Below are 23,215 nucleotides of genomic sequence, written 5' to 3' on the forward strand. Positions count from 1 at the left end.
TCCTGCGCGGGCTGCACAGGGGCGAGGCGGGCGCTCCTGACCCGGCTGAGTGGCTGTTGCAGCGTCACGGCCCTCACTGCTGGGCAGCTCCCTGGCTGGGGCTGTGTTTGGCATGGCCCAGCCACCTTCGGGGGTGCCTGTTGGAAGGTCTGGGCATAGATAGGGCTCCCCTCACTGCTTGTGGCTTGCTCCATGCTTTTGCTCACCTGTGTTGCTTTTCACACTTTGCACACTTGCTTTGGTGCCTGGGTGGCGAAGGGTGGGTGAAAAGGTGGGATGTTTCACCCATCCTTCCCTCTTTCTTTCTGATTGCCTCTAACTCTCTGTGTACTTACTGACTGAGATATTGGGAGCTAGCTTTTTTTTTTTCCTTTTGCTGTGGTTTCTGCTGCCTCAGCTTCAACTTCTGGGCTCACATGATGTTGAGCCTTTAACCTAAAGGGGAAATGGTGGGCATACCCTAAACCAGAGCTCAGAACTGAGAGGCTGCGTAGCATCTCAGTCCACGGGGCCTTGGCTCCCCCCAGTGGTGGTGCTGGGCACTGCACCTGTAGACTGCTGGTTTCATGGCAGACGATGGCGTTAGGTGGGCTGTGGAGAAAGAGTATCAGTGCCCTCCACAAACCATGCGAGCTTTTCCTTTGTTGCGATTTCTAACCTGTGAGGCCTTAGGAATCCTGGTACCCACTGTGGAGAGACCCCAGGTCATCCTTGTCATACACCCAGGACCTGCTCGCCTGACACAAAACTGGCTGGCCTGAGGGAGCTCTCTCGGCTGCTCCAGGCCCCATTTTTGGCTGCCCCTGGGAGCAGGGCTGCTGAGGTCATCTGGGTTCCTTCCTCCGTCCTGTCGCTGCCCAATGGCTCATCTTGGCTTCTGTACTGTGACACCTGCCTTGTGTCCAGTGTCCTGTCTGCACTTTCCCAAAGCAGAGCCACTCTGAGAGATAGGACCAGGGCACCAGTATCCCAGGATACAGTCGGACCATGTTTTGAGCATTACTGACGCCCGAACGTCCCTTTTGGAAAAGGAGGTAGCAGTCTTGGCTGGTGACCTGGCTCACCCCGAGTTGGGTAGGGCACCCCTCCTTGGCCGTTACCTGCTCCTGGGGCCCAGGAAGGCCGGGCCCACAGACGGCCTTCTCCAGGAGGCCCACGCACGCTCCCTTGTGTCTCCAGTGTGACCCACCCCACCCCATCGTCTTGGGTCTCCTCTCTTCCTTCGGTCAGGATGAAGCGGGCGCAGTTCGGACCCCACGACTGGCTGTCCCTGTCAGTTCCTCCGGGACCCAGCTGGTTGCTGGTGGACGCCCTGGAGTCTGAGACAGCGTACCAGTTCAGCGTCCTGGCGCAGAACAAGCTGGGGACCAGCGCCTTCAGTGAGGTGGTCACTGTGAACACTTTAGGTGAGGGTGCTTCCCGGGGGTCCCGGGGGATATAGAGATGGCGATGGCAGGTTCTGGAAGCTAATGTCTACCTGCCTGCTGCATGCGAGGGACCTGGCCGAGTGCCCTACGCAGTCCTGTCACTTGATCTCCCAAGAAGGGTCTGTTATACGAGTGTGCAAGGCTTGTCGGGTCCCACCTCAGAGCACCTTGGGCCAGATTCCTGTTGCATCCTTAGACGGAGGGAAGAGGCTTTGAATTGTGTCCCGGTCGGGCCACGTGTTTGCATCTTTGTGTGGCTTCAGAGGGGAGATGGGGAATCTTCTGCTCCTACTTTCCTCTGGCCCCCAGCCTCAGTCGGTGACAAGCGTGTGGCCAACTCTTCCTTCCTGGACCTAGTGGCTCACTCTGTCCCATCTGGAGCCAGAGAGTGTGGGTAGGAACAAGTGGCCCCACTCCAGCCTGCTTTACTGCCACCCAGGGGGCAGTAGGATCTCCCCTCACTGGGCTGTGGCTTTCCACCTGGGCCAGGAAGGGAATTAGAAGTACGGGAATATATTCCTACTTCTTTGAGAAGGGAACAGAAGCTGTGTTTTGCAGTATTTTTGTAAAGATACCATTTTATTAAAAAGAGAATTACATAGCCCTGGCTGGCATAGCTCAGTGGATTGAGCGCGGACTGTGAACCAAAGGGTCGCAGGTTTGATTCCCAGTCAGGGCACATGCCTGGGTTATGGGCCAGGTCCCCAGTGGGGGCCACTTGAGAGGCAACCATACATTGATGTTTCTCTCTCTTTCTCTTTCTCCCTCCTTTCCCTTCTCTAAAAATAAATACAAAACTTAAAAACAAAAAGATAATTACATTTAATTCTTCTTCCCTCTAGTTGCCATTTTTAAATAGGTTTTTAAAATTAATTTTTAGAGAGAAGGGAAGAAGAAAGAGAGGGAGAGAAATATCAATGTGTGGTTGCCTCTTGCATACCCCCTACTGGTGACTTGACCCTCAACCCAGGCATGTGACTGGACTGGGAATCGAACCGGTGACCCTTTGGTTTGCAGCGTGCGCTCAATCCACTGAGCTACACCAGTGAAGGCTAGTTCTCATTTTTTATCTTTAGTTTTTCTGAGGCACTTGATCCCCTTCCAGGAGACTTTTGGAAGGGCTCTGAGAGCAGGAACAGGAAGCTCTGGACCCACTTGCTATGCCCCCTTCCTTTGGCTTGGGGGGCTTTTTTCTGTGGCACGCTTGCCCCTGAAATGACCCATGCACTGGCGTGTGCCATGCAACCATTGCCTGGGGCCATGGTGTCCAGGGACGCATGCTGAGCCGGAAGACAGCACGGGCAGTGAGGATGCGCGGCCTCAGCACACCTGCGCCGTCTCCCTCTCTCTGCCTGCTGCAGCATCCCCCATCACTACTCCAGAACCCCTGGTGCTGGTTACCCCACCGAGGTGCCTCACAGCCAATCGGACCCAGCAGGGCGTGCTCCTGTCCTGGCTCCCACCTGCCAACCACAGCTTTCCCATTGACCGCTACGTCATGGAGTTCCGCGTCGGAGAGCGCTGGGAGATGTTGGATGATGCCATCCCAGGCACTGATGGGGAATTCTTTGCCAAGGATCTATCACAGGTGAGAATTTAGCTGCCCCCTGCTTCTACTTCCCCAGTCCTCGAAGTGACAGGACTCTTTCTAGAGTCACTGGAAGTGATGAATGACCCAGCTCGGGTGGGTGAGGTGTGGCCACACCCTAGTGAACCCCAGCCCTATCCATGTGTCCTCCCAGACTGGGGGGCCAAGGTCCCCCAGATTGAGGACCAACTGGGGCGGTGGGAGTTGTGTCGCTGACACAGCCTAGGGCGGGGCGGGGCAGGGGCCCAGGATGTGCCACCAGACACTGACCTTGGCTCCGCACTCCAGGCCTAACAGTGACGGACAGAGATTTCCCAGGTGGACATCTTCTGGCTTCTCCCCGTAACAGTTCAGGGCCCCGGAGGATACTGTATTTTTTCCCAACGGATCTCCTCCGAACTTTGATGTCTGTCTGGTTGGAGAGAGGAAGCAACTCACTTCATTGTTTCTGTCTTCCTTCCCTGAGCACTCCTTCAGTGCTGGAACTGGCTTGTGGTGGCTCTCGGGAGCCCCAGCTCTCCTTTCTGTGACCTCGCCCCAAATCAGCCACGGTCAGAGCAGCTACAGCGTAGCGATGGGCAGATGCTGCAAGTCAGGGCTTTTTTAGACTTGAGAGCTGGTTGTTAAACATCTGCAGTAGCGAGGGCTTTGGGTGCCGAGTTCATGACACACCACTGCAGGGTCCGTGACGGTGGGTCTGTGGCGGTCAGTGGCCGTCTCAGGTTCCTTGGCTGACAGGTATTGTCCCTGGGGCTGTAGGACACCTGGTATGAGTTCCGGGTTTTGGCCGTCATGCAGGATCTGATCAGCGAGCCCAGCAACATCGCCGGAGTCTCCAGCACAGGTACTTTGGGGGTGGGGCTTCCTTTGCAACTGCAGGGACAATAAGCCCCAGAGCCACATGGGGAGTCCCTTCAGGAAATGGCTAATACAGGAAGAGAGCCTGAGTTAGAGATAGTGGAGAGTCCCGGTGGAGATTGCATGGGCTGGAGCATTGCTTCACCTTGTCAGCTTCTGCTCCCCTGACAGGTGGGATTTCTCCGGCTTGAGAGCCGCATTAATGAAAGTTTCTACAAGATAGCCACAGAGAGGGAGTCGGCTAGTCTTCTCGTTACCATGGTCAGAAAGAATTTGGTTCAAGTCATTTTTCTGTGAAATCTATTTCCTCCACTGTGAGCCTCTGTAGTGGAGGTGGGGCGATGAATCGGTCAGAGCCCAGACGACAGTCAGCAGGTGCCCACCCAAAGCCTGTTATAAGGCTGCTTTGTAATTACGATGATTTTATTGGAAAATTGCCATTTAGTGTTGCTTCCCTCCGCTCCTTCCTCTCCCCAGATTTTTTCCCAGCTCAATAAAGCCAACTCCCTAGCATTTTCTCTTTCTCTTTCTTTTTCTTTCCCCTGGTCCCATTTCTACACATCTCTCTCCAGCGATGGTTTCTAAAACACAGCAGGGCCCCTGTCTCCCCATGAAGTGGTTCCCCTGGTGTGGGAAGAGGCGCTTGCTTAGTGGTAAAGCAAAGGCCCCATTTCCATGGACACTACTCCGGGGCCCAGTTGGCGAGAAGCTCGGCCGAGTGTGGGGCGGGCAGACCAGGGAGAAGGCACGCGGATGGAAGTGGCACGAGAGTGTTTGGGGGAGTGGAGTTAGACTTCCGTGCACCAGGGGGCTTTTTAAAATTTAAAAAAATTTTTTAATGTTCAAAAGTACTTCCTCTGGCAGCAGAGCCCAGTATGCGTCTGTCTTGTGTTCCCTGCAGGGCAGGGTCTCAGAGATGGAGGAACAGGGAATGGAGCTTGCAGCCAAGGCCAGGGGGGGTTCCGGGGCGCCCAGCTCCGCCAACTGTTCTTCTTTCAGGGGCTTTGTGTCTGGCTCCCGAAAAGAAACCCACACGGTTAGGAGATTCCTCATGGGGAATACGGACACAGCAGCCTCAGCCTTCCCCGAATTTAAGGCCCCTGTTTCCAAAGACTTTAGCATTCATTTCTCTACTCAGCCAGTCAGAATGATTTGGATTTTTCAATCTGTGTTGTTATCGACATGGCCATGGATTCTGGCCAGTGGTATCAGGATGTGTGGATTTCCCCCTTGATGGTGCTAAGGAGCGGCACTCCCTGATGCAGTGCCCCATGCAGTGTAGCACAGGAGACCGAGGGAGAGTCGTGGCTCTGCCAGTAATGAGCACCGCGGGTCTGGGCACAAGGTGAGCCTCAGTTCTCTGCCTGCAACACGAGGAAATTAGGCCCATTAACCATGTCCCTGCCGCTTCCAGCCTTCTGGGCCTGAGCTGCGGTTCCCTGCAGACTGGGCGCCTGCAGAGTGAGGAGTTAGGAATGGATGGAAGTGCGCTGTGTGGTCATGACCCCTCTCCTGACCCCTCTCCTGGCAGTAGTGTTTCCCCCTCAAGGAGCCCCCGCCTGAGCTCTCTGTGCGGGAAGGCAGGAAACCCTGGACTGGAAGTCAGAAGCATGGAGTGTGGCTTCGGCCGCGATACACACAGAATCTGTGCAAGCGAGTCACTCAAACTCAGTTGAGCCCAGATTTGTTACTTAGGGAAGGAGGACAATAATGCATGCTCTGTCCACTCATGGAGTTAATGTGAGAATATCTGACAATATGTGCGAAAACGTATTGCAGACAGCGCTGGACAAAAAGCACTAGATCATCGTTGAAATTGTTATCCCCATAGGGGTAGGATTGGGTGCCGTCTCCTCTGGACTCGCTGTGTGGTGACTACTTGTCTAATGTAGTCACCCCTCTTTTCTCCTCCTTTGCCACACACATGTGTTCGGGGCTGAGTTGAGCATGGGGCCCAGCCTTAAATCGTCTGCACTGCAGAGGCAGGAAAAACGCCGGGGGTCGCTGTCAGAGCAGAGGGCTTCTTGGGGAGAGGAGGGGACTCACGAATGCTCCCTGCCCCTCCCTGCAGACATCTTCCCGCAGCCGGACCTGACCGATGATGGGTTAGCGCGCCCTGTGCTGGCTGGAATCGTAGCTACCATCTGCTTCTTGGCAGCTGCCATCCTGTTTAGCACTCTGGCTGCCTGCTTTGTCAACAAGCAGCGCAAGCGTAAGCTCAAGCGCAAAAAAGGTGGGTGTCGACCCCACCCCCCTGCTCTAGCTGGCTCAGTTTCAAAAGCTCCCCGTGAGGAGAGACAGCCCATTTTTAGCACAGCACCCTTTGCAGAGAGAAGTGGGATCTTGTGGCTAGATCAGCCAGTGGACTTGATTTGAGAGGGGGAAGAAGGAAGCGGGGGTGGTGGGGAAAGTCTCGTGGACCAGAGGTGGGGGAAGGTGGGGCCTGGGTGTGGCGTCAGGATGCTGAACTGGACCCAAAGGCGCCAGCCAGGTGCTGAAAGGAGGTGCATCCACCGTGGCTCTGCTCTGGGCTCTCTGGACAGCTGGAATGTGTTTTGTTGTCTTGGGCCTCAGCAGGCTCTCCATTTTTCCCTTCTAGACCCTCCACTCTCCATCACTCACTGCAGGAAGAGCCTGGAGTCTCCGTAAGTGCCCCGGGCCCTGGAGAATGGGATGTGCTGCTTGTGGGGTGTGGGCGCCGACAGCAGGTGCTGTGCCCGCTGAGCCACCTCCCAGCCCTGCTGAGCTGTGCTGGTGTTTGATCTGCTCGGCAGTTTTAAGTGGTCCACACTGCTCTCGGAAGGAGCTGTGGTGTAGACAATCCAGTTTACGGAATACCCATTTCTCTTTAGCTTCTAAATGTATTTCTGTGACATTTTGGTCATCCTAACAGATTTGCCTTCTTAATTTTGTGTTCATCTTGAAATGAGCTTGCCTTTCGTGAGCCACCCGGGAGGGAAGCCGCAGGTTTGCCCAGACAGAGAAAGGCAAACGATAGGGGTGGGGCGGCACCAAACCAGAGACATGGGTGTTCAGGACACACATCAAGACAACTGGGAGCTTGCCCCAGAGCTTTGCGCCCGACCGTGCTGCCCGTCTGCGGTCCTTCTCCGTAGCCCTGTCTCCCCAGACGTTTGTGGTTGGTGTTTGCTAAGAGAACAGGGAGGAGTGATGAGCCCTGCTGCTCTCTCACCTGTTCCCACAGCCTGTCCTCGGGCAAGGTGAGCCCAGAGAGCGTCCGGACGCTCCGGGCCCCGTCAGAATCCTCTGACGACCAGGGCCAGCCGGCAGCCAAGAGAATGCTGAGTCCCACCCGGGAGAAGGAGCTGTCCTTGTACAAGAAGACCAAGAGGGCCATCAGCAGCAAGAAGTACAGTGTGGCCAAGGCCGAGGCTGAGGCCGAGGCCACCACGCCCATCGAGCTCATCAGCAGAGGACCTGACGGCCGCTTCGTGATGGGTCCCTCCGAGGTGGAGCCCCCGGTGAAGGGCAGGCGCATCGAGGGCTTTCCCTTTGCGGAGGAGACGGACATGTACCCTGAGTTCCGCCAGTCTGATGAGGAGAATGAGGACCCGCTTGTGCCCACATCCGTGGCTGCCCTGAAGTCCCAGCTGACCCCTCTGTCATCCAGCCAGGAGTCCTACCTGCCACCACCAGCATATAGCCCGAGGTTCCAGCCCCGTGGGCTGGAGGGCCCCAGCGGCCTGGAAGGCCGGCTCCAGGCCACCGGCCAGGCCAGGCCCCCTGCCCCCCGGCCCTTCCAGCACGGCCAGTATTACGGGTACCTCAGCAGCAGCAGCCCGGGGGAAGTGGAGCCGCCACCCTTCTACATGCCGGAAGTGGGCAGTCCCCTGAGCTCTGTCATGTCCTCCCCGCCCCTGCACACTGAGGGGCCTTTTGGCCACCCCACCATCCCTGAGGAAAACGGAGAGAATGCTTCCAACAGCACGCTGCCCTTGACTCAGACACCTACGGGCGGGCGCTCCCCTGAGCCCTGGGGTCGGCCAGAATTCCCCTTTGGGGGTCTGGAAACCCCAGCCATGATGTTCCCGCACCAGCTACACCCCTGTGATGTAGCTGAGAGTCTGCAGCCCAAGGCCTGCCTCCCCCGAGGACTGCCCCCCACCTCCCTGCAGGTGCCCTCAGCCTACCCGGGCATGCTATCTCTGGAGGCACCAAAGGGCTGGGCAGGCAAGACACCGGGCAGGGGCCCTGTGCCAGTGCCCACTGCCACCAAGTGGCAGGACAGACCTATGCAACCTCTGGTGAGCCAAGGGCAGCTAAGACATACCAGCCAAGGTATGGGCATACCCGTGTTGCCTTACCCCGAGCCCGCTGAGCCGGGGGGACACGGTGGCCCCAGCACATTTGGCCTGGACACCCGGTGGTATGAGCCCCAGCCCCGGCCCCGGCCCAGCCCCCGGCAGGCCAGGCGCACCGAGCCCAGTTTACATCAAGTGGTGCTACAGCCCTCCCGGCTCTCACCTCTGACCCAAAGCCCCCTCAGCTCCCGCACTGGCTCTCCTGAGCTCGCTGCCCGGGCCCGGCCTCGCCCTGGCCTCCTACAGCAGGCCGAGATGTCGGAGATCGCCCTGCAGCCGCCAGCCGCCGTCAGCTTCTCTTGCAAGTCCACACCATCCACGGGCTCCCCGTCCCAGAGCAGCCGCAGCGGGAGCCCCAGCTACCGGCCCTCCGTGGGCTTCAGCACTGTGGCCACGGGCTACCCCTCCCCTCCTCCAGGCCCTGCAGGGCCTGCGGACAACCTGGATGTGTTTGGACAGACGCCTTCCCCTCGAAGGATGGGGGAGGAGCTGCTCAGACCAGAGCCCCCCCCACCACAGATTTCTTCTTCAGGGTGAGTGTGAGCTGGTTTCTCCTGCCCACCTTCACCTGGTCGTCTTCCTGCCCCGCCCTCCACCCTTCCATCAACCAGAATGACAGGGCTTGTCTGGACGTGCTGCAGCATCCCTTCTGGAGAGGAGTTCTGGTCTTGGCCTCAGCAGGGCGTGGTCATTGGCACAGGGTGGGGCGTATCTGTCCAGGTCCCCTGCCAGGGGCATGAGGGATCTTCATCCAGCCCAGAGCTCTCAGGAGGGCCCTGGGGTGACTGGGTGTGGGCACACATGGGCAAGGGGGGGCGAGGCATGTCCCAGTGAGTGGTTACCCTCATTTCTCATGGAGTGGAGAGCTCACCAGGTCCCTGTGTTCTGACTTTAGGGCTGGTTCCAGGGTGTGCCTAGAGACCTTGCCCCCAGTCTCCTGTTCTTCCCCAGCACCCACCCCTCCTTGCTTAGCAGGACCCAAAGCCTGGCTTTTCTGAACCACTAGGCCAGGGGCTCGCTCCTATTCCCAAACCCTGCCCTTAACAGCCTAGTGAGCTTTGGGGCCCCACACAGCCTCTCCGGGGGCACATCCTGGAGGCTGGGAGCCAAATTTCAGGCTATGAATTATGTGCCTGGAGCCACATACCCCACCCCGATTGGTGTGCCTCGCAGGAAGCTGCAGACAGACAGACAGACAGACAAGCTCCTGCGATCAGCCTGCCTGAGAGAGCACACTCTAAACAGTAGCAGCTGGTATTCCAGGTACCAGTCAGCCTGGACACCTGTCTGTGCCTCTTTTTCTCTTGTCTTTCTTCTGCCCTCCTTCTTTCTCCACCTCCTCCCTTTCCTTCCTCCTCATGTCTGGTTTTCTCCTTCTTCTTCGGGGTGGCCAGCGTGCTCAGAAGAGCCTGCAGTGCCTTGGTAGTGCTCCCCCAGGCCCGCCCGACCTCCCTTCCTCTCTCCCTCCCTCCTTTCTCTCTCCTCTCTTTCTGGTTCCGTCCTTTGGTCTTGATGTGGCTGCCTGTGCAGGGGAGCAGAGAGTTCCAGAGGGGGCTGGCCCGGTGGTAGGCAGGATGGACTGCGGCCAAGGAGGAGGGAGCCTGGCGCCCTTCCCCTGCCCCATTCACTCCCACCCTGTCTGGTACCTGGAAGTGCAAGCCTCACCTCCCGCCCCCCACCCTGCTCCTGGCGGGGCGAAGGGAGTGGGCCTCCGGCGGTGGAGGACGGCTCTAGCTAGTGCGCCAGGCGGGGGCGCTGTGGTGGGCATGCCAGTGTCTGTGCCAGTGTCTGGGCGCAGCCCTGTCGTCCGCTCTGCCGCGCTCTCATCTGCTTTGTCCCATTGTCGCGTCTGGTTCTCTGTCTCTCTCCTCTCCTTCCCTGTACCCCACTCTCTGGCCTCGCTCCTCGTCGGTTCTCTGGTCCCTGTGCTCCCCCCCCTCTGGGTGTGCGTGGGTGGTTCCCCCAGGCCTGTGTTGATAACTGCTTTGTTTCTGATTGATCTCAGCTATCTGGGCAGTGTTGTCGAGACAAGCCTCTCCTCAGCTCAATAGGTAAGGGAGCTCCGTGGCGGGGCGGGGCGGGGGGTGGACAGGCGGACGGGGCTTTGGCAGGGCCATTGCTTCCTCTACGGGGGACTCAAGACCATGTCCCTTCACCCCCTCTGTGGGGGTGGCGGCCTCTGCTCCTCGATTCCCAAGGCTTCGGGGTGCCCCACATCATGCTGCTCCAACAGCACCCGCCCCCCCAGGCCACGCTCGGCACTGCCTAGCTGCAGCTTCTCGCCCCACCCCACATGTTAAGCTCTCTCCCACAGCCTCCCTGCAGTTTTCCTCACTCAAATGCCCCGCCATTCTGCTGCCAACATACCCAGAGCTTCCATGGAAGTCCCTTGGGACCTTGCATGCACCCTGAGGGACCCAGAATGCCTAAGACCTGCTTTGCATCTCTGTACCCCTAAAAACCTGTCTGGGGTACCCTGGTACCCAGGAACATCTGATCCCTCTTTGCACTGTTTTCCCAGCAGCCTCAGGCATAGCAGCCCCTTCCTGCCCAGCCCCCCAAACACGCAGAGCTTCCTGGGGTGGCCGGCCCCTCCCTGTCTTCTTGGGGCCTTGCTCACCCTCAGCCCCGTCAGGCAGCGTGGTTTGAGGAGGGGCCCGCTGGGTCTTCCCAGGACCAGGTCCTCCGTGGCCCTCTGAGGGCACAGCAGGGAAATGACACCACTTCCCTTTGCCTTGGATCCTGCAGCCCATCAGTTAGGAGACTGAGATGCGGGCCTCCCCTTAGGTTCCAGTTGCTCTCAGGTCCCTGTAGTGGCCACTCCCGGCCCCAGAGGCACAGCTGTGGGAGAGTCTTCGGAGGAGCTCTGGAGAGGAGAGGACAGGCTCCCGGGCAGAAGCACGTGGAGCTGGCAGGAGATGGATGCACCTGGGGGGGTGGTGCTGCGCTCCTTCCTCTCCTGTCCCCCGAGGCAGCGCCTCTCCCACCTGCCTCCTGGTGGGCTGTCAGGAACAGGGCAGTTAGAAGGGTGTCCGCTCTTTTCTAGAGGATTTTAGGGCTACGCGAGGCCCACCCACTCTCATGGTAACTAGGAAGGCCCTTCCTTCTTGCTGTGAGTGCCACTGTGGTGCTCCAGGGCATGCGTGAGCCAGCCTCCCTCACACAGGAGAGGGAGGCCTCTGGCTGCAGTCAGCAAGGTGCAGCTGCCTCCCTGTGCCCCTGGGGATGTCCAGGAGGCCTGGCCATTCTAACTCAAGATGATCAGACTTTCGAAGTAATAAGAAAGGCATCCCTCAGCCCCAGGATGGTGTGAGGCCAGCTGGGAGCTCCCGCTCCGGCTGTTCACATTGGGGGAACACGCAGGGTCAGGAAGTCTCTGTGAGCCCACCTGTGCTGAGGGCCTCCTGTGGCCTGCTGGCGGGCGCTCTGGAGTGGCGGAGGCTGGACTGCCTTCGCTCTCTCTTGCATTCCTCCCCTGCCGCCCAGTTATGACCTGCCCCTTGCCACCCCCCAGGGGTGTGGCAGCTCCAGCACGGCTCTCATCCCACTTCTGGAAGGTGCCCAGACCCTGTTCTCATTTGCTCCTCCAACCCAGCCGCTGGCCCTTCTCCCCGTTGTCCCCACTGCGTCAGATCTGAGGGAGCTAAGCTGTCGTTCTCTCACTGCTGTGGCAAACCCAGACACCAGGGGCCGCCCAGGGAGAACGTTGTTCCCTGCGGGCCAGGCAGCATCCCCAGCCCAGGAGAGGGAGACCTCCCACGGCCTCGGAGCCACGCCTGCCGGTGCTGGGCAGCAGGTGCCCGCTCCCCTCCTGCTTGCAGAGGCCTCCCAGGGGGCGGTTGCTGCGGGGCCATTGGGAGGTGCAGGCCTCTCTTCAGACGCTGTCTCCACGCTGCGCCTTTGCATGTGTCTCCACTCGGTCTTGCTTGGACATGTGACACGTCTTGTCTGCGTCCGGTCTCGCTCTGTTCCTACGTCCCTCAGTCTCCTCCCTGTTCCTACTCCCATACCTGCGGTTGTCTTCCTGCCTCTCCTCCTCTCTCCCCTGCCCCTTCTCCTCTTCCCAACTCCCTTCCCACCGCGGGGAGTTGTACTGTGAGGGCCTGTCCTTTCGTGAGGGGCTGGGCGCTGGGCACTTGCCCCAGCTCCCTGTCTGAGTCCAGTGGCCTCCCATTTTCCTCTCCCTCGCATCCCCTTTCCTGCTGATCCCAACTTTGGAGATTCTGCAGGAGCATCTGGAATTGTGGACGGAGGCCCTTTTACTAGGTGAGCCATAGGAAGGAGCTCCCACTTGGAACGAGCTGCTCCTGACTTCCGAGGCCAGGCATTTGGTTCGTGTCCTGACCCGACCAGAAAGGTACCATCTGTGGTCACAGCGGAGTAGCAGCTGCCGCCCAGACTCCTGGCCTTCCTTTTTGTCTGTGGGGAGTAGATCCCCCTCTTCCGGGCTACACCTTGTCCATCTGTGATTTCCTTGGCCTGCCAGCTGCGGTGTGCGATCTGACAAGCAGGCTCTGCTCTAGGCAATTGAGGAGAGGAAGACATTGCTCTTTAAATCATTGCTCCTGCCTGTTGACTGGGGTAGAGCTGCAAATGTGTCATCACCGGCAGCTCTTCGGGCATTAAGGACAGGAAGTACCCTAATGGCTTTTGGATTTTGACTTTCCTGTCCTGTGGTTTGCCTACATTTTGAATCAGGTTGTGTCTTTCCTCCACGACCCCAGGTCAATGTAGAGCTAAGCAGCTAAGAGAAGTTCAGCTAAATGATTTGGGTTTTGTGTGGATTTTATGAAGAGAGAGAGGGGCAGGGAAGAGTGTGAAAGTAAAATTCTCGGCAGTTTTTGGTGATTCTGAACTGCAAGGAGACCCTGCTGGAACAGAGTGCTGCAGTTTATGCAAAAGGCAGCGGGGAAGAGCCAGAAAAGTACCTGAGCTTGGAGGCACTCACCTTTCAGTAGTACCCCGACTTCCTGGGAGAAGGAGCACCCCAGAGTCTGCAGTAGGTTTGGGAAGAGTTGAGGCTGATTAGAAAGAGAACTGGTATCTCCTCAGCTTCCTGGAGAGCCCAGGGCTGGATTCTGTTCTAACAGGTACTTGCTGGCCTCATTGAAGGGATAGATGGAGTTGCTTCACCCGAGCTTTCAGGGAGACACCAGCACCTAAAGCTTTATTACCTGGAAGTCCCCCTGGTGAGCTTGACACTGATAGGGGTCATGGTCACCCTTCCAAGAAAATGGAGGCAATTTGATGCCAAAGGGCTTTACCATGCTGCAGGTGAAATCTGCTGGACCATGTTTCATGTGTCTTTTCTGTATAACTTGCTAAAATAAAGACCCATTTGGCCCTCCTCCCTCCCTTTCTTTCTCCCTTCCTCTCTCCTGTCTTTCCAGACACTTGCTTGTGGTTTTCTGTTCTGCTTTGGGAGAGTGTCTGGGTGCCTACACGAGCCTTCTTCTGCCGTGTTTCTGTTTGAGAGCTGAGCCAAAAAAACAGCAGGTGTCCCGGAAGGGCTGGAGCTTGGCTATTTCATGAGAGCGGACGGGCTGACCCTGCTCCAGGCATTGTCATTGCTGGAGTGAAGAGCTGCTGCCTGGAGCAGCCAGCCCTTCCCTCCCTGGTGCGTCTCACCCTGGCTCTGCCTCCACAGCCAAGAACGCCAGTTCAGTCAGCAGATTTAGTTCTCAAATGACATGTGGAAGCAGTTTTTTTCTTCGATGCAAGTTCTATACCTGCTTTATTAGGAAGAGGTTGGAAAAATAGGTTAGCCTAGTGTTGAAAGTCTCGGCTCTGTCCCATGGTGACTGGATAATCGGATGAGCCACTCGTTTCAGTTTCTCCATCTGACAAATGGGCTCAGCGCACTAGTTACCTCGCAGGGTTGTTGTAAGGATCGAAGGAAATCCTTGTAGAGGACATAGGCCAGGGCCTGGCACGGTAAGTAGTAAAACAGATGCTATGCGATAAAAACGGTAATGGCAACAGTTTGCTGGTTGTATTAATAAAAACACCCCTGGAAGTTTCACCTGGCTTAGAGAAGCTGCAGAATTTTTACGATCACCCTGTACCAGTTTCTTGCATGTCCTAGTAGATGGTGTGTTTAAGCACGGCTTCTGAGGTCCACTGGCTTTTCATATGCCTCCTCGGACCGTACATCACTCGGTCCTTCTGAGGAGGCTGGCTGGGACCTGGAGACAGATGCACTGAGCGGAAGATTTATGTCTGTGATTTTCTTTTTAGGCAGCGTGAAGAAGCCTTAGTCAAGGATGAGAAGGGGGTGAGGACATTCCGCCAGCACTGGAAAGTCATGCCCCCCATGCCCTTGCCATCTCCATCCTTTGCCTGCCTTCCAAATTCCCTTCCAGCTGCTGCTGCTGCTGCTGTGTGGGATCGCTGTGGGTAGAAAACGGAGTTTGTGAAAGAGGAAGGAATGGGGAACTGGCAGCTTGGGTGTTTGGGGGTGGAAGACCTGGCTTCTAATGGTGAGTTGGGCTGTGTGTGCCTTCACGCACACGTGGGTTGGGCTGCCTATCTCTGTGCTGTCAGGGGGCTGCGGACCATCAAGAAGTTGTCTCTGATCTGAACTTGGAAGGAGTTTCTTGATACTTTATTTACTAAAGGGCTATATAATGGTGGCATCCATCAAAGAAGATGAAGGTTGCTTCATCTTCTTTGCTGCATTCATGGCCCATTAATGCAGGAAGCCCCAGAAACCAGAGACCTAGCTACAGTTAGTCTGTAACTTTCTTCTTCCTCATTCCCACAAAGATATCCAATGTTGGGGTGATGTAGCTGTGATCTTCCCATCTCTCTATCACTTTAAAAAATACTTCGAGTAGCTTGTTTACCAGTGGGGACTTCTTTTCCACTCACAGGGTATCTTTTCCTGCTCCCTTGAATCAGGATTTACCCCAAACTAATGGTGATAGAATGGAAGCGGCAGCTGCAGGGATCAAGGCAGAGCGGGATTCACCGTAGCCCTAGAATGTGTCACAGGGCAACTCAGACTGTGATGTAAAAGGTGGTGTAAAAACAGTCCATGACTGTGAATGCACTGGTAGGAAAGTAAGAGTGACCTGTATCTCTCTTCCCCTTTATTTCTCAGGCTCCAAGCTTGGCCTACGTGGGGAAGGAATGCCCTTCATAACAGATCTAGATTTTCTTCTTTTATGAACTCTTGAAAATTCTCTCTGTCAAGTACAGATTGTCTGTCATAGGCAGTCCTTCCTCTTAGCTGTCTTTAGTCCCCTTTGTCACCTGGGCTGCACAGGCTTCACTTAAATTATTGATTTTATTCTAACCATGCATTCGATCCATCAGGCAAACGGCACTATCCGCTCGGCTGGGAGAGAAAGAGACCTGTATACACAGTCTCCTTTCCCAACAACCTCGGCTCCTCCGTTGCTTCTTACAATAGAGGGGTTCATTGGATACTTGCTACAGGTGTCATGGGCTTTGCAAGGCGGCAGATTTGGACACTGTAATCATTGTAACCTACTTCTACCCTCTTTTATTCTCTTACATGACTGGAGACACCTGAGCCCCATCTGCGGACGGTCAGGGAGCCGGAACTGCTGCAATGTTGGTAGATGACAAGTATTCGGTGCTCTTAGCTGCTGGGTTCTGCCTGACCCTTGTAGATGGAGAGGAAGGAGCCCTAGGAAGCCGGGTTCCTTGTTTGGCCCTGATCTTCTCTTTGCTGGAGGAGGGCAGTGGATTGGGGTTGGGGTTGCTCCTGCTTTAATCTGCCCTTTTCATTTAAAGGTCTTGGTTGTGATGACTTCTAAGAACTTCAGATGCTGAAGGTGCTTCCTTCGCTGACCTTCCCCCTCCCTGCTTGAGTTCTGCATGATGGCACTTACTATTAAAGTCTCTCTCTCCCTTTCTTAGGTCTTCTGGTGCTCAAAGATTTGTTTCCGTCTGAGGTAGGCCTCCTGCTGCTAGAGCTTTCTACTGGGTGGGTGTTCTCCCTTCCAGGAGCAATAGAAAGACACAGCAGTCAAGGACCCCTTGTGGACACCCGGTACTCCACAGAACTATACTCTGTCTTTCTATGGGCCAGCTCTTCGGATTTCTTCCCACTCTGATTCCAAAACTCCCTGTTCTGGGGGTTGACCTGTGCCTTTCTAATTGTCCCTTTCCAGAACACATCCACCTGCACCCGGGAATGCTGCCGCACCTGAGAGGCTGGAGGCTCTGAAATACCAACGGATAAGGAAGCCCAAAAAGCCATCCAAGGGCTCTTCGAAGTCAAAGAAACGATCCGGTAAATGGCGGGAAGCATCTTGCTCCTCTCTTTCCGCCTTGCCCGCCATTATCATGGGATTATTTGGTTCAGGGTCCAAGTCTTGGCTTTTTGTTAGAATTTAATCTATCAGTTAACTTGTTCTTTGTTTCTCTTTAACACTAATTTTCTATTAATACACAAATATAATTTTCATGTAAAAAATAAGAAAGATAGGGTTAAAATGTCTGATTGTCCTTCCAATTCTGTTTCCTTCCACCTGCGAATCATTCCTCTTGGGTTTCAAGAGCTTTTCTGTTTATTCAGCTTTACTGTATTTTTAAACAACATAAATGGTGTCTTAGTTTTTTCCATTTTGTAATATGCCTTGGGAATTCTCTGATTTCCTTATATATTTTCTCCATATCATTTCAGGCCGTCCAGTTGGACATGGGAATTATGGGGTCTTTTTCAGTGCTTGGCGGACTTTGTGGCATAGACCCAGCTTCTGCAGGCAAACTAGACTATTCTTGGATGGCGAAATCTCATTTTGGAAAAAGGACATCTCTGTCGCATTATGTCTAATGTGTCCATCAGTAATAGATAGCTTCTAAGCTGGTATAAAAACAGTTCAGCCCCTTTTCAGATGTAGAACATTCCTTCGTAGTTCCTCCATCCTCTCATTTTACCAGTGGTTTAAAGAACACGACAGGCAGTCAGAGAAGACCGTGGAATAGTTTTCCCTTTTTTGCAGCTCTTTAATAACTATCGTACATTGACTTTCTTTAGAGACTGGGTTATAGAAAAGGAATATACAGGGGCCCCTTGAATCTTGGGCAGAAGGTGAGCACTCATTTCTCACTTAGCCTGTGGGTGGTGCTAGGATCCTGTTAGTTTATAGATGGGAATACTGAGGTAGAGAAAAAGAAAATGAAAATTTTGGAGTTTGGGTGGGAAATTAGATCCAAAAGCTGAATTTTCAACTTACATAAGCTCACGTCAGCCTAAGATTTTTCTTATCTATCTATCTGTCTATCTATCTATCATCTTTTTCCCCCAAAAGAGCCACATCAGGTGCCCATGTTCTCTCTTGCTCTGTTACAGTGGTCCTGTGCCCTGGGGTGCTCCCCCTGCCTTTAGCCCAGTCCTCTTCCATGAGCTCCAGTCTCATATTTACGGTTGCTTGCTAAACATGCATTTGGATGTTTTATAATCCTTTATAATGCCCAGAATAAAGTTATTGGTCATCCTCTCCAAATCTGCTTTTCGGTTCACCCCCAGTTTCATAAATAGCACTGCTACCAACCCAGTTGCTCAGGCTACTCTACCTCGAGTCTCCTTTGGCTCTGATGTCTTCCACCCAATCCATTTGGTCAGGCCTATTGGCTCAGCTTTGAAAACAAATTCTGAATCCGACCCACTTTTTTCTGTTTCACCCACAAGAAGTAAATTCTGACTCACGCTCATCTCTCGCCTTGACGGTTGCCAGAGCCCCTAACGGGCCCTCGTGTCTCCGTCCTGGCTCCTTCTGCAGCAGGTTGCACTGTTAGCAACCAGACGATCTGTAGGAAATGTAGGAACGTGTCCTCCCCTTTGGTCAGGGGCACGTGCACACACACGCACACTTCTCATTAAAGCCTTCCAGAAGCTTCCCACCCAAACCAGAACAGATTTCAAACTCCTTAGGATGCCCCGTCTGTCAGTCCTGACTCAGTTTCTCTGCTCACTCTGCTTCCGCTGCAGTGGCCTTTCTTCTGTCCCTGGGACATGTCACTCTTGCTCTCAGCTCATGGCTTTCATGCCTGATGTGCCTTCTGTGGGCAGTGCTCTGCCCTCAGACCTTTGAAGCCTCATGATTCAAGACTCAATGTTTCTCCTTCAGAGAGTAGCAGTGTCTCAGTCACAGGCTATGATCCTATTTTATCTTTTTTTTGTGGTACTTGCAATACCTGAAATTTTATTTCTGTAGTTTTGATGTCTGTACAGTTTGTCTCATCCTTCTCACCCCTGCATTCAACTAGAATCTTCTGAAGAGCAAGGACTTTGTCTCTGTCCCCAGAAAGGCTGCGGGGCAGAGGAGTGCCCCGGGATGTCCAGGAAGGGTCAGGCCTTACTACTGCACGTGATGGAAATTTTGTGTAAAATCCATCATTGCTCGAAGGGAAGGATGGAGGATGGAAAAAATGTGTTCAGTCCCAAGCCCAGCCCTGAGTAGTCAGGAGGCACAAAAAAGGCATATTAATATTTCTTTAATGAAAAGAAAAAACAAATGCCATATAAAATGTTAAATAAATACATTTAATATTAAATAAAAGGTAAAATATACATACTGATTGACCAGATCCACATCACCTTTCCAACTTTGTCAGAACTGGGGGAGCAGCCGTGGGCTGTTGGCAGTCTTGGTGGTGAGGAAGGTGGCTTTTCTGCTGCCCTTCGCTCCGGTCTCCTGCACACGCGGGTGACCCCTTTGTGTAACGCCAGAAACCCAGGGCCTGTGCCCTGGCAGATGAACAGGTGAGTAGGCCATGGTCTTCCTTGTCACCCACTTTCTTTTCTTCTCATCTCTTTCGTGCGCGTGTCCCCCCCCTCTAGACGGCCCTGCCTCCCAGGCTCCGCAGCTTCCAAACTCTCAGGTTCTGTGGCCCGATGAAGCCGTCTGCCTCCGAAAGAAGAAGAGACATTCTCGGCCAGACCCCTTTGCCCGCCTCTCGGACTTGTGCCATCGCCAGCTTCCGGAAGACCAGACAGCGATCCTCAACAGCATGGATCACGATGACCCCGGCCATGCCACTCTGCTGTGACGACGCAACTCTAAGTGCCCCCTGAGCGAGAATGCTGGGCTGGGGGCCAGGGGGGATGTGTGGGCACGGGCGCCGGGGCCTGGGCTGCCCCTCCATGGAGGCCTGACCTGGCCGGGTGTTCTGGGCTGCTCAGACCTTTGTTCTGCCTGTTTACACCGCAGGCAGTGCCACAGTCTCCTCCAAGCCTGGCTTCCTCTTCAGGACGTGGGCGTGGGGAGACCTTTCGGCTGTGGGCAGCGGTCAGGAGGTGAACTGGGCACAGGGAGATGTCTGCCTCCCCCCCCTGCTCCCCTCTTCACAAGGTCGACTTGTTCTCCTGGTCAAAGGTCTTTGACAGTGAAGAGGAAAGTGATGGCTTTACTGCTCTCTGCCTCCGCTTCTGCTTCAGTTTTTTTTTTTTAAGTGCTAGGAGAGGGCTAGACTTCCATCCCGCTTTCCAAACTCTACATATATATAGATATAGGTACAGATGCATAGGTGTGTAGTTTGTGGGTGTCTCTATGTGTATATATATGTACATTGAAGCAAAGTGCTGTTTTATTTCTGTGGTCAGCGAGGAGGAAGAGGGCAACCATCCTGTGGGCTTGGTGAGCAGGGCTGGCAGAGAGCTGGCCGGGTGCCTGGATGTCTGTCTCAGGGATTATTCTTCCTGAAACAGGATTCATGCCTTCTCAGCTGAATTCATCAATTTGACTCACTACCTTCTCCCATCCAGAGCAGAGATGGGGGCTTGTCATGCTTTCCAGCTGCCTGCTTTGGGGGTTTAGCAATGCATTACCACAGAACAAAACACAATCCTCTATTTCTTGGTTCCTGGGTGAAGAAAGGGTGGTGGGCGAAGGGCCACACTGGCATCGTCCTCCACAGTTTGGCTCAGAAGTAGAGGCTGCTTAGCAGCAGGGCCGAGGAGCAGGCCCTGAGGCACGCACTGGGCTCACCCATCAGTCCCTCTGGTCCGGGGCCTTGGGGCCACAGGGCCCTCCATTCCAGAGCCACCTGTGCTGAGCGCAAAGCTGCCGCTGCTCTATTTATATCCTTCCCGCCTCTGGCTCGGCACCCTCTGGAGCGCTGATCCGAGGCTGCTGACTGGGTTCTTCCTTTCCTTTTGTGGGAGCTAATTTCCTAGATTGATTAATTGCCACTTGTGGGGAGCCTGCTGGCGTCTTCTTTCCATGATCTCCACGTGCTGCCTGTAGACTCTTCCCTGCCGCGGGCCTCCTCCACCCTGCGGACCCCGCCTGCGATGGGATGGGGTCAGACGAAACTGAGACGCCTCAGATCTGGGTTCTGGGGGTGCTCTGGACCCCCTCACTTCTCCTGGTTCCATTTAAGTGGGACCGGCTGAGGCATGGGAATGAAGGTAGAAGGGGTGGGGGGTGGTGGCGTGGGCTCTGAGCCTTCCTCTGCCAAGATCTTGTCCTAGTTCCAACTATGAGCACCCAGGAGCTTCTGTGAGGTCATCTTAAAATGACTAAAGATGTATCTCTCTCTTCCAATAAGATAATGGTGCTGCCCCAGCACAGGCGGAAGGCCCTGAGGGCCGATGGGGCGCACCTGATTTCCCTTCCCCTCTTGGCAGGAGCCTGCTTTTCTTGCTGCTGGGGAACTGAGGGGGCTGTCAGGTTCCTTGAAGTATTTCCTTCTCGGTGCTGCTGTCTTGGTGGGTTTGGGGACATCTACCTCTCCTCAGTCACCTGCTGAGACGTTGGCAAAGTGGAAGCACTGGGGGCATTCGGGAATCTTGTGGCCCTGTTGCCTGCGGCTCTGCCCCATGACCCAGGGCAGGGGAAGCTGCCCCTTGCCGGGGGCCCCCATCTTGGGGAGGAACTCTTCTTTGCCACACAGACCCCGGTGCTTCCTTCCTCTTGCCTAGTGCGTGGGGGCCAATTCCACCGATGGGGTTCTGCCACATAAATCACATGGCCACAGCTCATTTCTCAATGTGACAGAGTTGTGGTGAAGAAGAGAGAAAGGGGCAGTTTCTGGCCCTCATCTTGCCAACCGCCTCCTCTCTCGGGCTGGGCTTGTGCCCTCAGAGGGGGACCAGGACCTTCCGGCTAACGCACTTCTCTGTGCATCCAAAGCCACTCGACCGCCAGGCGACAGCTCCGGTGACACGGAAGAGCCGAGGTGAGGTGACTGTCTTTCCTGAGGCCGCATGACCTTTGCCACCGAGCCCTGATCCGTGACTCACTGAATACCTCTCCTAGGGCACGTGGGGCCTCCCTGGGTCAGTGGGCGGCCTCTGTCTGTACTCTCACGACGTGCCATTTCTCACCAGGGCCAGATCCTAACTGGAATGTGAATGTGGGATGTCAGGGATGTGGGTCTTCAAGATGAATGAGGTCAAACTTTCTAAGCCCTGAGTTTGGAATTCTAGGCTCTTCGGGTTATAAAGGAGAAAGTGAGGGAAGGCTTTGCTTTGTTGGGATGTCACACAGGGCCCAGAGCCAAACCCTGGGCTGAGGTGTCTCAGACTCCAGGTGTGCTTTCCTGGGGGCCCAGCAGTGAGCTGTCGCCAAAGCTGAAGGCGCTGGCTCCTTCCTTCTTCCTCTGGCCACGCCCCTTACCTCAAGCACATCAGACCAAATGGTTGGAACAGTGCTTTTCACTGGCCACTGGGCGGCAGCTGTGCTGGGCACGCCCAAGGCTAGGGAAGGACCCTGGTCAACCTCTCTGAATGGCCTCAGATTAATTTCTCCTCCCAAGAGGGCTTCCTTCTTGTGACAGTGTCTTGAAGGCCAGCAGCCTTCCTACACCCCTGGGAGCTATTTCAATTCTTCCTTTAAGGACTGTGTTGGAAACTGACAGAACGCAGCCCCCTCTGTCCATGTGATGGAGGGTCGAGATGTCACTGGCACACGCTTAGTGCTGGGCGTGTGCAGCTGTGAGGGTGTGGCTGTGATTGTGAGCCGGACGGGGGTGTAGCCATTTCTAGGGACCAAATGTCCTTTGTACTCTGCCGCTGAACAACTGTAACAAGCGCTATTGAGCTTCCTCGGACTTTCACGCTCCACTGTACGGGAGATCAGGTGTCTTCCAAACTTCCCCTTTGATGGTCTGGTCACCTCGCTGTAGAAGTAACTCGGATGAAAATCTACTGCTGTGTCTCTGTCTTGGTCTGCGGCCCCATTCTGCATCTTCTCTGGAAACTTGGGCTGTTTCGGCTGCAGGTGATTTGCCAGACCAGGAAAAGGGTCCCTGCTTCTAGTAGGAGCTGGGACACTTAGGGAGATCCGAGGCTGCGGCTGCCCGGGGGAAGAAAATGAGCAACATAGAGAAGGGGAGTCCCGTTTCTTGGCAACACTGAGCGGGTTTCCGGCAGGCGTGGGGTCGTGCGTGTGGGTGGGCGTTTGTGGCCTGGCCCCGCCCAGGCTGTTCTGGGGAACCGCCGCCACAGCTGCAGGCTGGCTCCCCAGTGGCTTTGCTTGAGAGATGGGGGCTATGAGGGGTCTTCCGAGATTTTGCTCTCGGTAGGAAGGCCGCTTCACCCCACAGGGCTGGCAGGGTCCCCGGTCATGCTCCTGGGGTGGGGTGGAGGAGTCTCAAGCAGGGGTGGATTGGGGTGGGAAATTATTAATATTTTAATATTTTCAAATGCTGGCTGTGTTTATTTTTGATTTGGGATCTAAAATATTTGGGGTTGAACTGATTTAGTTGTTTTCCTGTGCCCTTTTCATGCAGAGGAAACTGGGTAGAGTTAAGATGAGCAATTTTCTGACTAGGCTTTTTTTTTCCCCCCCAAATAGCTGAAGAAACAGACTTCACAGAGTATCAGGGCAGCTTTGCCACTTCCAAGGACTAGAATCTGGGCCTGAGATGTGGAGGACTAGGGCTGTTTCTTCCAATATTGTTAGAAAAAGCCTTTTGGGGGCTTGGGGTGGGTTGGGAAGAATTGTACATAAAGTACATTTTATTATTAGACAGAGAAACATAAGAAAAGAAGAGCTCATGGTTAACCTTGGACTTGCTTTGCTTGCATGTAAAAGACCTTT

General features: G+C 54.9%; 1 protein-coding gene across 2 annotated transcripts in view; it reads left to right on the forward strand.

The window, feature by feature from the left end:
- Positions 1-22,769, forward strand: part of IGSF9B (immunoglobulin superfamily member 9B) — a 48,859-nt gene extending 26,090 nt beyond the window's left edge. For both annotated transcript variants that reach the window (XM_053659466.1, XM_037138284.2), the window contains exons 13-20: positions 1,231-1,406; positions 2,789-3,015; positions 3,775-3,859; positions 5,945-6,106; positions 6,473-6,518; positions 7,079-8,728; positions 16,337-16,458; positions 19,012-22,769. In XM_053659466.1, the coding sequence (XP_053515441.1) occupies positions 1,231-1,406; positions 2,789-3,015; positions 3,775-3,859; positions 5,945-6,106; positions 6,473-6,518; positions 7,079-8,728; positions 16,337-16,458; positions 19,012-19,220 (2,677 nt within the window). In that variant the 3' untranslated portion in view covers positions 19,221-22,769. The remainder of the gene's footprint in view (positions 1-1,230; positions 1,407-2,788; positions 3,016-3,774; positions 3,860-5,944; positions 6,107-6,472; positions 6,519-7,078; positions 8,729-16,336; positions 16,459-19,011) is intronic.
- Positions 22,770-23,215: the final 446 nt, after the last annotated feature.

Source organism: Artibeus jamaicensis, unplaced genomic scaffold (genome assembly GCF_021234435.1).
Source record: "Artibeus jamaicensis isolate MK-2021 breed Jamaican fruit bat unplaced genomic scaffold, CSHL_Jam_final scaffold_660, whole genome shotgun sequence".
NCBI lineage: Eukaryota > Metazoa > Chordata > Mammalia > Chiroptera > Phyllostomidae > Artibeus > Artibeus jamaicensis.